The sequence below is a fragment of the Brachycentrus maculatus genome, unplaced genomic scaffold (genome assembly GCF_059751285.1).
Source record: "Brachycentrus maculatus isolate JH-2025_06_01 unplaced genomic scaffold, ASM5975128v1 h1tg000099l, whole genome shotgun sequence".
NCBI classification, from domain to species: domain Eukaryota; kingdom Metazoa; phylum Arthropoda; class Insecta; order Trichoptera; family Brachycentridae; genus Brachycentrus; species Brachycentrus maculatus.
The window spans coordinates 781,853-799,388 of NW_028280853.1; the positions used below are offsets into that span (position 1 = coordinate 781,853).

The 17,536-nt window shown below is 32.2% G+C and overlaps 1 protein-coding gene across 4 annotated transcripts in view; it reads left to right on the forward strand.

Annotated features, from left to right (window-relative positions):
- klar (klarsicht) overlaps window positions 1-17,536 on the forward strand; it is a 536,062-nt gene that overhangs the window by 46,790 nt on the left and 471,736 nt on the right. Inside the window, exon 1 of one of the 4 annotated variants that reach the window (XM_088258603.1) lies at window positions 4,501-4,554. The exons of the other annotated variants lie outside the window; for them this stretch is intronic. Within the exon in view, the coding sequence (XP_088114729.1) occupies window positions 4,516-4,554 (39 nt within the window). The 5' untranslated portion in view covers window positions 4,501-4,515. Of the gene's footprint in view, window positions 1-4,500; window positions 4,555-17,536 lie in introns of those variants that run through there. 4 annotated transcript variants of the gene reach the window in all.

Genomic DNA, 17,536 nt, shown 5'->3' on the forward strand with positions numbered 1-17,536 from the left:
GCTGAGAAGTGTTTTTGCAAAGCAATACACCAACAATTATCATGGATCTACTAGACCCGTTTTGTCTTATCCAGGGGTCGGCAACCTCTTGGACCAAAAGAGCCAAACGTGAGTAGCAAAACGGTTTGGAAATTTTCGGGGAGATAAGAAAGGAATGTAAGGCTGAACGAGGAATAATTGAAAAGATTAGAAAGAGCTCTTTGCGGTGGTATGGACATGTGGAGCGAATGGATAGCGAGAGAATGACTAAGAAAATATATGTGGCGAATGTGAGAGGGAAAACAGAACGTGGACGACCGAAAAAGACTTGGCACGATCAGATCAATCAGAACCTAAAATCTGGAGGTGTCAAAAGTCTGCGTAATCGGAGGGCATGTATGACTAGATGTATGGATGTGAAGGAGGCTAGGAGTGTATGTCAGGACAGAAGAGTGTGGCGTTCCATCCTCTCTGCCTACCCCTGCGGGGAAACGGCGTGATGGTAGTAGTAGTAGTAGTAGTAATTTTTTCGGGACACACACACACACACACACATACACACATACACACACACACACACCCTCTTGCACAATGCCATATAGTTACACTTATGTACGAGTACATGACAGTTTTTTTTTTATTACTTTTAAGTGAAAACCTGTATTTGGAATTTTATTTTATTTAATTGTATTATATTTTGTAAATATTCTGTTGGTTTTCCAATAAATAAATAAATAATGAGCCGCTTAGGCTCACAGAAATAGTATGAAATTGAAATATTTGTGTAAGTTATAAAAACGCAAATATTTCTCTTTAAAAAAAAAAATTGACGTAATATTTAAAGGAACCTACAAGTATTTTTAATCAGAGATACTTTTTTTGCGTATAAAAAGGTATATTTGATATCAAACCAGCTTTTTATTGGCATATTGAATATGAACTAACGTGGTTTTTCAAAGATTGTTTTCATTTCATTGTTTACATTTTAACAAGAGAAAGGTTTTATGCGGGCTTATATGTGCTTAAACAAAAACGAATATGCATAGAATAGTTTTAAAAAAATAATCAAAATTTCTGCTATAAATGTCACTTTACTTTGACAACGATAGAGCCACATAAATTTCTTACAGAGACATATGTGACACGCGAGACACACGTCGCCGACCCCTGGTCTAATCTAAACACCAGTTACGGCACTACCGAACAACTAGCTGCATCTATTTACGGAGATTTGTGTCAAAAATTACACCACTCCTTTGAAGGCGATAATTTCATGACATGTACAATTTTGACTAAGGCTTTTAGACCCCCACCGAGATATTCAGATTACATATTCGTGATTTGTCGCGTGTTTCACTGATTATGGGGTCCTTTTCCAAAACTGTTTCGAAATTAATGTAACGTCTTACTTATAGTTTTATTACGCATTAGTTCAACAGATTAAAAGTTTTTTTTATCCTCAACTTTATGTCATTTTGAGGACGCAAAACAACATCTTTATGATTTCATTAATTGATTCGGCGTTCATTTTGTGGTAAAATCTGTCCATTTACAATTCGTATTTGAATTGGCTAATACCTTTTTTCAATTTTTTTGTGATACGTGTATCAATGCATTCCACAAACACCTTATTTCAAACACGGTGTTTGAAAATGGACCAGAATGCAACGAAACACGTGTCCTGATGAACAAGTAAAATTTTGATTTAAAATAAAGTACCTATTTTAAATTATTATATTTACCTCCGAGATGAAGACTCTCCGATCCATAACCGGAAACACATTGCGAGACCGAGTAAGAAATACCGACATCCGGAGCATGTGTAAGACGGAGGATATCGTGGGGTGGGGACGACAACAAAGGCGATACTGGAATGATCATGTAAAAAGAATGTCAGATGGCAGACTTCCACCTATCGCCTTTCAAGGAATCCCTGAAGGACGCAGACCCCCAGGCAGACCTCCAAAAAGGTTGAAAGACAGCTGGGAGTCAACATCCCAAGAGCTACAAGCGGGGGCACAAGCAGATCCCTAGGATCTAGAAAAAGAAGAAGAAGAAATTTGAGTACAATTCTTCATATTCACACTTATTTACTATCGAAAGTTTGTTAAAGATGTTTCATCTGAAAAATGAAGATTGTTTGGCACCTTCGATTTGAATATTTGCAATACCTTGTTATGTGAGTATTATAATATGAAAAACGATTATACTTAACTAATTAGTTAGTTAATTATTATTTTTTAAATAACAATACTTACTGCTAATCCAAAATCGTTTTTCATTTTGTTTATTTCTCAGATGAAACATCTATTACAAACTTTCGACAGTAAATCAATGAGAATTTAAAGCCTACATCGTAAATATTCCCACTCGACTGTTTGCGTACAAAAGTGTTTTACAACATTATGACCGATCGTGAGTGACCTGCGTTGTCTTTGTTGAAATGTCTCTTTAATATAATGTAACGTATCCTAAGTTGGCGTAAAATTAATATGGTTTTCTCTTTATTACGGCTACAAAGGTACGCCGACGGTAGGTTTACCGCAGACGTCGCCACAGCCGAACAAGCGAATAGCGTTCTATCATCTGCCCCCACAAAACTTACGAAATATTACTTCCGTCACGTCGGGAAAACGAGACTAGGAATGTAAGTGCATTTTCTACTGTTTGTCTCCTACCTTCCGCTGCACTTTCTAGACCAGCGGTCGAGGAACTTTTTTGAACCATTACCCCAAAATATTTTTGCGTAAGTCGATACTACCCCTTCCCCTCATTTTGAAAAGAAGAGAAACGATGTATATTTTTAATAAACATTATTTATTGGATTAATTTACACGGAAAAAGGTACATGAAAATAGTAAGTATGTCATAGACGAACAGAATAAACACACTGACAGTAACTACTTACGTTTTGATAACATCTCTTACCTGTTCAATGTGAAACTTGTGCGAATATTTATTTAAAAAAAATACATACATAAGTCACATATATAATATTCCCGATGAGTAATTTCCCTTACTCATTTTGGGACAAGGAATTTAGGCTTACAAGACTGTAAAATAATTTAGGAAACACAGGGCACAATATAAAATATAAAGCAATAAAAAGTATAGTAAATAGGCGTTTAAAAAAACATAAGATAAGAAGCATATTTAAAGAAAAAAAAGAGAAAATATAAGTAATCATGAAAATAATGAGTATGTCAAAGACAAATAAAATAACAAGTAGGATCAAACAAAAATTTAGGTTTTCATGTGTCCTTTTCCATGTATCACTCAATTTAAAGTGCTTAGCCGAAAAATGTGTCCTTTTCAGTTTTTGGAGAAATTATGTCGCTTCATGATTGATACAATTACTTCGAAATTGGGACTTTTTTTATATAAGAGCAATTTGAATACAGTATCATTTAATCGCTGTTTGTTCTTCGTACAAAAGTTCTGTAAATATGTTTATTAGAGTAGGAATGCCTTGTTCACAAAGGTAGGTTGTTGTAAATGGCAGAAAATTTTTAACCGCCTTCTCATGTGCAATTTTGAAAGCCTTTGCAGCTTTTGACAACCAAAAAGACGACAGATTTGGTTTGAAATTAACACACACATCGTGCGTCTCTTACTTCTCACGCACACACCTGAATTGTTTAATTTTGTCAAAATACTAACAGGTTTATGAATTAACATACTTGAAAAAAATCCCTATTTTACTAAAATATCAATTTCACCCCATTTAAGGTAATTTAACCCGGTTCCCCGACCGCTGTTCTAGATTATCAGCCGTATTTTATCTAACTCGCTTCTGGTCTTGGGTTTGGTATCTCCGAATCGTGACGGCTGCTTTCCATATCTCGTTAATTCGTCGGGATATTTGGGATTCATCTCCCGGCGGACGGATGGAGAGCTATATTCCATAAGATGGTCTTTTTAATCCCAATTTAGATTCTGGAGAGATTTTTGGTGTTATTTCGGGATAGTCCGACAAGGAGAACGCGCGTGGCGTCGGCTTCGCTTCGTTTGCCACTGCGTTTGTGCATGTGAAATTCGTTCATTCAATATTTTCATTGTAATTTTGTAACATTTTTCAACCGAAATTTTCCTGCATCATATGACATATCACACACAAACTCACCGTGTGAAATAACAGTTATTTGTACAGTTTTTCGTAGGTGTATGAAATCACTATTAACATGTCTTTAACATCATTTTATTTGTGCAGTGTTCGGTAATATGGTATATACTCTAAAATGTACATTCAAGTCGTTAAATTTAGTTTTTTGTGCTTTTGATAATTTTATGGTTATTTCGCTTTTTTCTTTTGTTTCATTCACATTATCCAGATCAAAAACCTTTACGACTTTTGACTATTGAAGGTTAGCAACTTCGGTGTGTTTTATATCTTGTGATTTGTGTGTTATGTTTTGTATTTCCAAATCATCACTCACTATTAGTTTTTTCCTGTTAAATTACGAGTGTGTCAGACGTTTGAGGTGCAACATTAAGCATATTGTGTTTGTTGTGTTATTCCGTGTCGTCTGATGAAAGATGCTCTGTCTGAGTTGCATCCGCAGTGTGAAGATCAAGGTTGGTAGAGAAAATTTACATTTTGTTTGTTTTGCCGAATCCGTTTCCGAAAGCTTCCGAGAATAAATCATTGAGGCGACACCGCGTATGAAGTATTTTAGTTCGCGCTATTAAGACTATAACGATATGAAATAAATTATTCTGATTTTCAATTATATGCTTATTATTAGTAAATATTTGAAACAAAACTCAATAAGTTAGTAGTATTAAACAAGTTTTTATTTAAAAAATAAAAAAATCAATCAATGATCGCTATGTTTGAAAATAACGTATCCTTACATAAATTTCTACACCGATTTCTTCCTTTCTTGGCGAGATTCATCATATTTTTTCGTTTTAATTTCGTATGCAATTTAATTCTTAGCAGGACGCCAAGTCCTCGATTTTATTATCTCTGGCTGGGATATGACAATGAGAACCAGCGCTAAATTAGTTCCTTCGTTGCATGTATGGATACCGCAATGATTCATGCACATTTCGCAGGTCAATACATTTACCTCGCATACCGGGGGATACACGTTAAGTGTGCATTATCTCGGTGCCGTGTAGTTTAATGCAACGCCGTATCGTTTCCAGTTCTCCTCCGCGTTTAACCTATAAATTGTAACAATCATTTTATCTCCCTCAAATTACACACTCGCCTCATGTTTGTATTACACAGGCCAGCTGATTCCATCCAGTGATGTTTGACCGTTCGGCGTATTAGTACTTTGCTTAACGACTTTCCGTGAATACATACTCGTATATTATCGTCCAGTGTTATGTTTTGACCACACATTAAGGTTTCATAGTTAAATGAGTTAATTAATTACTTTTTTATTTTGGCATCGGTTGATTCTTTCTTTATTATTTTTTGACATCTCACCAATGATAAAGAAGAATATGGAGGTCTGGGCATTTACGGGGCTGACGACCGTCAAGAAATATGAAAATGTGAGATGTCAAAAAAATAATATGAAAATAACTCCTGTAATTGGAGATAATCCAGATTTTGTGAACAAGTATTTGGACACACTCAAAATGTTGTAAAGATTATTTCTTTGTTTATTAGGTTAGGTTAGGTTTATATTTTGAATATTGAAAGCATTAACTCTGTGGATCATAGTGATATATTATTTTCAGAAATAAAAATACTTTGTTTTTTGATCCACTCACATTTTTATTGACAACCAACTAGTTTCGGCAACAATCTGTTGCCCTCTTCTGGGTTTAACTTATGACTTACATTTACTAATTAAGCATTAGTAATTTTACTATTAAACTATTTAGTCATAAATTAAACCCTGAAGAGGGCAACAGGTTATTTCCGAAACTAGTTGGTTGTTAATAAAAATGTGAGTGGATCAAAAAACAAAGTCTTTTTATTTCTCAAAATAGTAGAGGTTAGATTTGGTGGTGATTCTGGTACTCTACATTATTGTGCTTAACTGATGCTTCCAACATTTATTTATATTTTTCTAAACGTACCATAGATGCCATAGTTACCAGATTCAGAATACTCCTTAAGGCAACTTTTCACTTCTTCCAACGAGCATCTTCTTTTTTTTATCTATGTGGACATCGCCGAAGAGATTTTAGTCATCATATGCGATTTGTGGAAGGCTGTGGTCATCTTATGATCAAAAGTTAGCAAGTTTCTTAAACTTTGTTCATTGGGCATTACCTCCTTCTAAGAGCTTTGCAAATATAAAATATTATATTTGCAAAGCTCTACGATAGCGCTTTAATTTCCAAGGCTATTTATTAGTCTACTGTTATCTCCTTCTTTAAATGTGGAATATTCAGGGGAGCATGGAATCAATACATGGGATTTTATATGAACTCGGATTGAACTGGACATTGTAATATACAATATAATTGATGGCGAGAAACAGAAGCTATTTACTTGCTCCTCAATGTCAGAAGTACGCTACTTCACATATTCGCAAATGCATATCTCAGTTCTGTAATTCTCTAAGCGACCTTACCAATACCTTACAAAACTTCCATGTTTTATACCCAAAAGTAGTTATTAACAAAAAACATAATTTCGTGGGTCATTTTCGCGTTCCTATATTATAATTGCATACTATTAGTCTTTTTTTACTATCTTCATCTATTTTAATAAGTTTTCTCATTTCTAGTTCAGATTGCATAATTCCAATACGATGCATACACATAATCGATTCACGGATATAAAAAATACTCATGTGTCCAACTGGTTCTCGGTTTGTGGCCAAACCTTAATGCTGCCAGGTGACTCCTTATAAAGTGATTAAAAACATTCTCAGCATCATCGACATTTCTCCCTTTCTCCGCATCTCCCATATACAAATAGGATCCACATTATTGTCTCCGATTCCCATTAAAGTAATGGAGAATCCACAACTGCTAGGAGAGCATCAGGCACAAGAATGCAGGGAATGTATTCTGTATACACAAGTTGCTCCTTTCGAGCTGGCCTTGTTTGGTCATTGTCTGTAATATATATCTTGTCACGGCTGTGACTGTAACATAGTGAAATGGATATGCTAGTTTACAAAATCCATTTTACTTGCAGTTAGTACTTGCTGATTCACTCACTAAATAACGTACTGAAATAGAAGAAACTATGTACTTACTTGAAACGCCACTGCAGCAAGCTTAACCCTTAGCATTGTTTAATTCCTAACTGATTATTTTTTAACCAACACCAATAACTTAATTTATATACAAAATAGATATTAAAGGGTTTTTATATTAGTTTTATATTGCAACATTGTAGCATATGTATTTTTTTTATTTGTATTTTTTTTAGAAATTGCACCATATATTGTTGAGCTATACTCGATATATGGTAGGAATGATAAGGACTTAAGCATTAAAATTAGTTTGTGAAAATTCTTACTTTGGACAGTAATTTTAATTAAATATATTTCGATACATACTGTCGAGCATACCAGTGATATTCAATAAAATTATGAATATTGACATCCCTCAAAATTCCCATGATTCGCCGTCAATGAGAATTCGAGAATGACAATCGCTTCAATAGCCTTTGTAAACGATCAACGACCACCAGTGATGTAAAAATTGCATGAATATTTATAAAAAATTGTAACCGTCTTCAGGACTCTAACTTTAGCTGACCAAATGCCGGTTTCAATGATTTGATGCCAGCATTAAATTGGACTGGCTGGATTTTCATACCAATCTTGCCATACAAATATGCTAATAGATGTAGTATGCACTACTTGTATCTGTTTTACATATTTTATTTATTTTTACTTATTATCTCGTCATTCCAGATAACATATCTAATACAAAGAAAATGACTATTAGTTACATATTTATCTAAATTACTTACAACATTTTGAGTGTGTCCAAATACTTGTTCACAAAACCTGGATTATCTCCAATTACAGGAGTTATTTTCATATTATTTTTCAACATCTCATCAAAGATGAAGAAGAATATGGAAGTCTGGGCATTTACGGGGCTGACAAGAACAAGGTTTCTAAATTGGTTTAAATATATAGAACTTCCAAGAATTTGAGTAGTGTGGTTGTCAATAATGGGTAGAATTGGTGAATATTACACGTGTGTAAAGTGATCACTTGAACCAGCCTATGACGGTCGTCAGCCCCGTAAATGCCCAGACTTCCATATTCTTCTTCATCTTTGATGAGATGTTAAAAAATAATATCTAAATTACGTTTGGTACTTACTCGATACATAAATCAAATTGGAGCCTTGTTAGTTTATTTTAATTGATGATTATTTCTACGTTATTATAAACATTAAATCCTATGTTTACACCAATAGCTTGATTTTGTAATATGATGTATCTTTAACAAGTTACTTCATTCTTTAGTTGTATAGGTATTCAGGTTTTCCATAATCGTGTTTACATGAGTAGGTGTGCACATTTCACATAGCATATCTTCTACATCTATATAAACCAGAAACATTAGTTGAATGGAAAAACGAGGCCTTAAAATACTATCTTTTCACACTGATAGTAACTACTTACGTTATTTATAACATCTCCTGTTTTAACGTGAAACTTGTACAAATATTTATTAAAACATATTGCATACATAAGTCACATATATAATATTCCCGACGAGTAATTTTCTTTACTCATTTTTGGACAAGGAATTAAGGTTTTCAAGATTGAAAAATAATTTAGAAAACACAGGGCAACGTGTAAAATATAAACTAATAAATGGTATAGTAATTAACCATAAAAAACATAAGATAAGAAGCATATTTAAAGAAAAAAAGAGCAAATATAACTAATCACTAATACAAATATCTTTTCATAAAGTATTTTTTCGGTTCATCCATTTTGAATCCCTGACTGGGTTCTATTTTATATATTCATATTTATTATTTTTTGATATCTCATCAAAGATGAAGAAGAATATGGAAGTCTGGGCATTTACGGGGCTGACGACCGTCATAGGCTGGTTTAAGTGATCACTTTACACACATGTTACATTCACTAATTCTACCGATTATTGACAACCACGCTACTCAAATTCATGGAAATTCTATATATGTATATGAACCAATTTAGAAACCTTGTTCTTGAATCACTAGAACTTCACTAGAGACATCTATTGGTGAGATGTAAAGAAGCTTTTTATTAAGCAGAAACTCTTATATTAGTATGTAAGGTCCGAATCCTGGATTATAATCACACACATGAGAAACGCCAGAAAATACCATTTTCATTTTTATTACTAAGCTTATACATAATTTGACCAGATAATTTATTTACAACATTTTGAGTGTGTCCAAATACTTGTTCACAAAATATGGATTATCTCCAATTACAGGAGTTATTTTCATATTATTTTTTGACATCTCATCAAAGATGAAGAAGAATATGGAAGTCTGGGCATTTACGGGGCTGACGACCGTCATAGGCTGGTTTAAGTGATCACTTTACACACGTGTAACATTCACCAATTCTACCCATTATTGACAACCACGCTACTCAAATTCATGGAAATTCTATATAAGTATGTATATGAACCAATTTAGAAACCTTGTTCTTGAATCACTAGAACTTCACTAGAGACATCTATTGGTGAGATGTAAATATATATATATTCATATATACCCACTGACTTAATTTGGCAAAATATACACTTGGAAAATAGATTCAAAAGTTTAGCTGGTAGTGGGAATCGAGAAAATTAAGAGTTAGGACAAAAAGTGACGGAAATTTTAGAAGTGGAACGGAAGATCTAAGAATGTAAAGTAAGAAATAGTACCTACGTCTTATTCTGTTCACGGAACCATCCCTTTGTACCCAATCCTAACTAATGAAATTAGATTTTTCTTCATTTTATTAGTAACCGCTCCTTGGTGGAGATTAGCTATCATGTCAATCTTTAGCTTATCAGTAGCCGTTCTAAACTTAGACTTGGTACTGCAGAAAAAACCCCCACTCAATCCTTTATGTCAGGATATACGTCTTTATCGTATGCTCCATTTTAAATATACATTTCCTCAAAATTGTGATAAGCATAATAAAAATCAAAATAAAGCATTTTTTATCAAATCCGATAGAACGCGATCTTAAAGTTCTTGCATACATAGTAATCTAGTATGTGTAACATAATTAAATGTCGTAATCTGATAGTGTATAAAATAGCAGTGCCACCACAAAATGTCAATGCAGTTCCTTTGAGACAATGCAACTTATGTTGAAAGATAAAACATGTAAGAAGTCCACAGGACAAAAACACTGCAGTGGCAAAAGTAAGGTAGATCGGATTATTTTAAAAAGTGCTTAAAATGTATTTAAAATGTAAAAATGATATATCATTTACAAAATCAACTAGTTATTGGAAAAATCGTTATTTCTTTAAAGGATGGGAGTTTTCTTGAGTAATTTTAACTCGTTTTTCATTTTTTTTACGATTATAATCCAGGATTCGGACCTCACATACAAATGAAAGAGTTTCTGCTCAATAAATAGGTGTAATTATCACATTGAAAAACCTTAAAACATAAATTATTTTTATATCTCCTGTATGTTATGTTTATAATCTAATCATTAAAAAAATATATATATATTAAAAATTAAAAAAAATATATACATAAACTTTGTATTACCATGTTAGTATTCGGCTTAACACAGGCCATGCCTAAAGAGCCGTAATACGTATAATAAATGTGTATATGAAATGAATATGTATATTGAATGTATCTATGTATTATGAAAATAAATAAATAAATAAAAAGCTTGTTTCATCTCACCAACAGATTTCTCTAGTGAAATTCTATTGACTCAAGCACAATGTTCTGAAATTGGATCACATATATAGAACTTCCAAGAATTTGAGTAGTGTGGTTGTCAATTTAAGTAGAATTGGTGAATGTTACACGTGTGTAAAGTGATCACTTAAACCAGCCTATGACGGTCGAAAGCCCCATAAATGCCCAGACTTCCATATTCTTCTTCACCTATGTTGAGACGACAAGAAAATATTAGTTTTAGCTCATAGCTTTTTTGGTTTTTGTTTTAAAAAAAAACTAAGGTCGTAGCGGTTACATCAATTGCCTCCATCCATCATTACTTTGGCATATCTGATACATCCTAACTACCTCATAACTTCCAAAGTTGCAATGCCTCCTATATGGTATTGCGGTGTTTATGACCATCATCCATTCATCTTTTTAATCACTCTATCTCAGACAAACGTGTTTCGTACGTGCTGGTAGCTAAGTGTTAAAATCTCTATCAATTCTCGCACATGCGAGTCAATTTAATTACCCTTAATGAGTTTTCGAATCGCCAGCTTTTAAGGAAATTAATTACATAATTATTTATTGCGTTTTCAACGTCGCCGCAAATCACATCGATCTTTCCTATTTAGAATCGCATTCAATAGGTTGCGAGCTTTCTCGGTCAATCACATTTTATAATTGGCTTCAATTTATTGAAAAAATATTTTCTATATTTTTTTCTTTAAGTTTTTAGGTTGAAAAAATAACAATATCAATCAGTCCAGTGTAAAGTTTATACGTTTGAAAATTTTGTTATCTCGTATTAGCCATTTTGTGCTGTACAGGTTGGCGCAAAACTAAACACCCTATCGGAAGATATTTTAATTTTTGCATATGGCGTCGTTCGTCAATCATATTAGACATTTGTGAACTAGACAGCTGCAGTATACAAACTTTCAAGCCTTCGAGCTTTGAAATAAAACGACGGTCGCTTTCCTGAGAGCTTCAAAAGTAAATTAGGAAATGACAAATTATAAAGCTATTATTGTAAAGAAGTTAGGATATGTCGTGGAACTACTAGAGTTGTGACTAACGGGTAACTGTTACTTTTTCTTTCGATTATTCGGTTGGGACGGTATTCGATACTTTTTCTCGGTGAATATTATTATCGAGCTTAAGTTCTTAATGGAAAATTGACAATTACAGTGGAAGTCGGTTATAACACGGTTTTAGTGATGTATCTGACCCGCGTTATACGATCACCGCGGTGTAAACGAATTGTCTAAAATAATGTTTTTTTTTTCTATATAGAACAAAACATTTGAAAAAATATAAATAATTTTTATAAAAATAAAAATTATATCACAATAATTTAAAAAAACAATAATTTAAAAATTATATCACAATAAAAATTATAATTTTTATTTATAAAAATAAAAATTATATCACAATTGCTTTACAAAAAAAAACAGTAATCTCTGCAGTTTTTTGTTGTTTAGCAACGCTTGTATGTATTTTTTTACGCTGGTCGCCTTAAAATAAATCTGGCAAAAAAAAACCAGCTAAAAAAAAAAACACTATATCCGAATTCGCATTGTAACCTGCTCTTCTGTACATATATAAAAAAGCTATGAATACGCAATACGCAACTAAGTTTGTGCATTGGCGTGATTAGTTTTAAGCGATCGAAACTAAAAACCGAATTGAGTAACGGCTTATTTAGAAAAAATGTTACTTGATTCGGTGATTTTTAAATTCGGTGGCTCTTTGTCTACACGGACCACAATAGATTTTTCAAACTTAACGATGTATTCATAATTACTTTATTATATATTTCCCTCACGACATGACCTCCGGATTTAAGTTAATTCTGTTTTCAGAATACAATTATGTATTTATAAAACATCAAACACGTATACCTATGATACAGACGTTGTTTGTAGAAATAATTTGAACCGAAATCTTTGACTGGGTGTTAGTATTATAAATAATTCAAGAATTGCCTTTGGGCTATTACGTATTCGGCCGGAAACGACAAATCATTTAGATCCATTATTCTCTGTTATCTGTAAGTAATAAGTACATCATTACAATGAAATAATCAATTCCGCAATGGCTTATTCACAACATTCAGCTTAAAAAATATATGTAATACTTAGAAACCAGTTATTTGACGTACCGACATACGTGGGACGTTAACTTAAAAATTACCATGTATATTTTTCAAAATGACTTATTTAACAACGAACAACTTACACAAGCGAGAGGCCTAGCTATTGCTGATATTATCATTTTCTTTTTATTTAGTACCTACTTTATCATCTGCATTTCTTATTTTACTCGTATTTAAAAGTTTACATTTTTATTAAATTAACAATCGGGGAATACCTCCATGAACCGCGGTCATACAAACATATTGTTAAACACGCATTTAACACTTTTTTTTCTAATAGATTTATATTATCCACTGACATTTCGTGATGGAATTGCATTTTAATATATTATTAGATTAAAACCAATATTTTTAGCTTTTCCACTTTATTTTTATTTGACCAGCGACCGGGTTTCGTCGTTACCGACATCATCAGACTGGTGGGAGGCTATACAAATTGTTATGTTATATATGAAACAAGGCAGGAGTTGATAACCATGATAACCAGAAAATTATATCAAATCATGGTTATCAACTCCTGCCTTGTTTTATATTTAACATAACAATTTGTATAGCCTCCCACCAGTCTGATGATGTCGGTAACGACGAAACTCGGTCGCTGGTCAAATAAAAATAAAGTGGAAAAGCTAAAAATATTGGTTTTAATCTAATAATATACGTTTTTTTTCTATTTTATATTCTATGTTATGTTATTTATTATTTTGGCATTTACTTTATGTAACATACATTAAGATAATGTAATAAAACAAATCCTTTATTTAACTCACATAAACTCAAATGATTACACCCAGTATCATATATAGGCAAAATAATCAAAATAATAATCTAGAATATAATATATTATTTCAAAATTTTCCACCATTGCTTTCCATGTTCCCGTTATTCTCAAACACCACCCCCTAACTTACCCCCCCCCCCCCCTTCACTTATCCTACCCACCACTTTCAGTACAGATCATTTAATATTCGTACTAATGCTTTAGTTTATATTCAAACCCGTAGAAGTAATCATCGGTAGTAAAAAACAAGTTCTGCATTGTTATGTACCGCTTGAAAATTCTACATTTTTATATTCAGGTTTTCGTGAAAAGAAAACCACCGTTTGAAATTACACACTTTAAAAATTAAATTCGATTAAAAAAATGTTTTTACTGTCCTTCATTCCGCAGTTTACGTCTTTACCAATCTTAATAGACGGGTAATAAATATTCTTGCGTCGACATACCTTCCGGGAAACAGTTTTGGAAAATTCCTGACATCGCATACTGGTAAAAAAGGATTTAGGGGATTTGTTTTGATTGGAACGGTGCTAGGGATTGTGAATACCTATTTTTACATCAGATCACTGATATATCTTGCCAGTTTGTGACCGAAAATAAGTGCGCAGGAATTCGGAAGACCACCATCCACGAAGAAATCAATCTTCAACTGCTTAGCGTTAAAAAAACAAAAAAGTAGAGAACATCTCGGTCTATTTTTGTGCTTGAACATTTTATGGTGCGTAAAGTTATCGTCGAATCAGAGGGGTGAATATTGGACAATACCGGGCACTAAGTCATGGACCCAATGCAATGCTTTATTTACATTCGCAAATATTACAAACGAGTAATTTTAAAAGTTGTTGCATCTTTAAAAAAAAAGGTGTGTTTTTACTTTTCGTTGTAACTGAATGATATATTGATTAATTAGTAGAAGTACACCCTATTTATTTATTTATTTTGGCATTGTATTTACTTACAGGAATCTATGATTTGCCTGTAATTTTATTTTTTTTTAGAAGTGAAATATTTGTGTTTTTATCATTTACACAAATATTTCAATTTCATACTATTTCTGTGTACCCAAGCGGCTCATTATTAGAAATAGGTATCAAATTGTGGTAGAGTGGGTTCGAACCGAGAAACTCTGACACTCACCACGAGATCACAACGCGACACAATATTTATTCGAAAAAAAATATTTTATTACTTAAAGACAGACGTTAACTTTAAATAAATTATCAAAAGTACTATTTAATAGATTTATATTATCCACTGACACTTCGTGATGGAATTGCATTTTAATATATTGTTAGATTAAAACCAATATTTTTAGCTTTTCCACTTTATTTTTATTTGACCAGCGACCGGGTTTCGTCGTTGCCGACATCATCAGACTGGTCTGATGTACTATTCAAAAGTACTATTGTTAACCTGCTATCATAACAATCTAACTGCTGTGAAAATGTTTTAAATGCTGAAATAAAGAAAGATGTGTATAAGATAATATTTATTTTTTCAACCAAAAAAACATACTTTTGTTGTACTGATTTCGATATAGCTCTTGTTCTTATGTTTATATACCACTAGAAATCACATCTGAATCAAAGAAAACCAAAAAATTGTAGAATGATAACTTCAGAATATTTTTGTTTTTATTTTACGTATTATTGAATAGTTTTTTAGTGGAATTGGTCTAGGGAGTACTGAGAAATTGATGAATGTTGACGAGCAACAATTTTTAAATACATTGTTTAATACTTTATTTACAATGAAAAATAAAATTCATCTTGTTTTAAAATAATTATTAATAGCTATACATCACCAATAATTTCATTAATTATTTTTCATAATATGAGGAATTGCCTGTTGTTATGTTTTATCTATTATTTTGTTTTATGATGTTCCTGAATGAGCAAATAAATAAATACAAAAATGTTATTATTAGTAAATTGTAAATTATAATGCACCAATATTTTTTATCACTGTAGGTGGTACACTTAGGACTCTTTTTATGCGATAAATACGTTCCACTGGGAGTCGCATAAAAAAAATTCGCACAAAAAAAGACTTCAACTACATACAAAACTGGGGTATAGGTTCCATTATTTTTTTAAATTGCATAACTTTAAATCAATATGATAGAATGTACCATAAATCGCATAAAAAATGTTTATTTAAAATCATAAAAATAAAAACAGGAGCTTTTTTCTTAATTCAATATCCATATGATTGTATGATTTGAGCTTAACTTTGTGCCAGTGACGCAATTACACTTTTACGGTTGTAACCTGCACAAGTCTAAATTTTAGATATTTTCATGTGAATTCGCATAAAAAAGACTTGAACTACATACAAAAATAAGGGATAGGTTCCATTACATTTGAAAATCGCATAAAAAAGATCCGCATAAAAACAGACCTAAGTGTACTCGCTTTTCCTCGTCACAGCATCGTTAATAATAGAATAATAATACTTGTTTTAAAGTCTCGGATTGTTTTATACGCAATAAAGAACACACGGTATTAATTATTATATTATTATTCGCAAAGATGTTTGCAACAGCCTTGTCCCCAATAACCGTAACGATACATCACCGGATAGCTAAAAAAAATCCGCACCGTTTAACCGACCCGGCAAAAAACACAAGTTACGATTGCGAAGATTATAGATTTCAGTTATTTATGAGAACAAAAACACACCGGGTTTAATGAATTATAGGTTTACGTAGTTAGTGAATCAATATCTAGAACTATGTAGTTTATGTTTCTTGACCAATCGTTTATCTGAGAGTAGTGCTCTAATAAGTGCTCCGCAAATTACTATTAAATTTAATTTTGTACCTAATAATAGGTCATTAATTCTCATACCTGTTTCATATTATCTACCTTCATTAAACAACCATATGTATAATATCGTAGTTAGCTCAGATTCGAGAAAAAGTGCAGAAAAAAATCGAGGTTTTTCGTTATTTATTAGGATACGGATTTTATATGGATAAATGTATTTTAAATACTAAATGAAAACAAATTCCTCTTTTTCTTGGTGTAGGCCTTGTGGCCTATTTTTATGAGGGATAGCCTCCTGCGATATTGGTTTCTATTTGTAATGATTTAATTGATAATGGAAGCAGTTTGTACAATTTTATTGCATAATAATCAAAGTTCTTTTGGCCAAAAAAGGTATGTATTTCTCTGCTTTGGGTTTTTTAGTTCTATATGCGTTGCCATAAAGTATGTTTCTTGTGATTTTTGTGATTTTTGAGAGGTCCTTTTTAAGGTTATGTGAGAAAATTTACTGTATGCATATGTAAGGATAGTTTTAGCATATAGTTGTTTGACTGTCTTAAGCTGTAATTTGTTGAATATTTCCTCTTTGTTATATTTAATAATGCACTATTTAATAATGCATTACTCGTACCACCCCAACCAATGATCCCATACTGTACAATACACTGGCATAAAGCTAAGTAATTTTTAACTTTATATATATATATATATATATATATATATTTTTAAAGTTTTTGTATAGCATTTTCACTCAAGAATTCCCAGAAAGTATAGTAACATTAAACATATAGAGCAAATATACTCACGAGTAGATAAAGGCTTTAAAATTTATAAAGTTAAAGCCTAAGCCATGATAAACGATGTTGCATAAGCCGTAGCTAGATTTCAGTGTCACTCAGAAGTTAGGTAATACAGCAAAAAAACATTTTTTTATGTTTAGGAATACATGTATGAATTTAAAAATGTTAGTAAGTTTTTCGAGTTTTCATGATGGTAGCATTATCAATATATTTTGTACCATTTTTAATCCTTATGTTCTGAAATCATTGGCTATGAAAC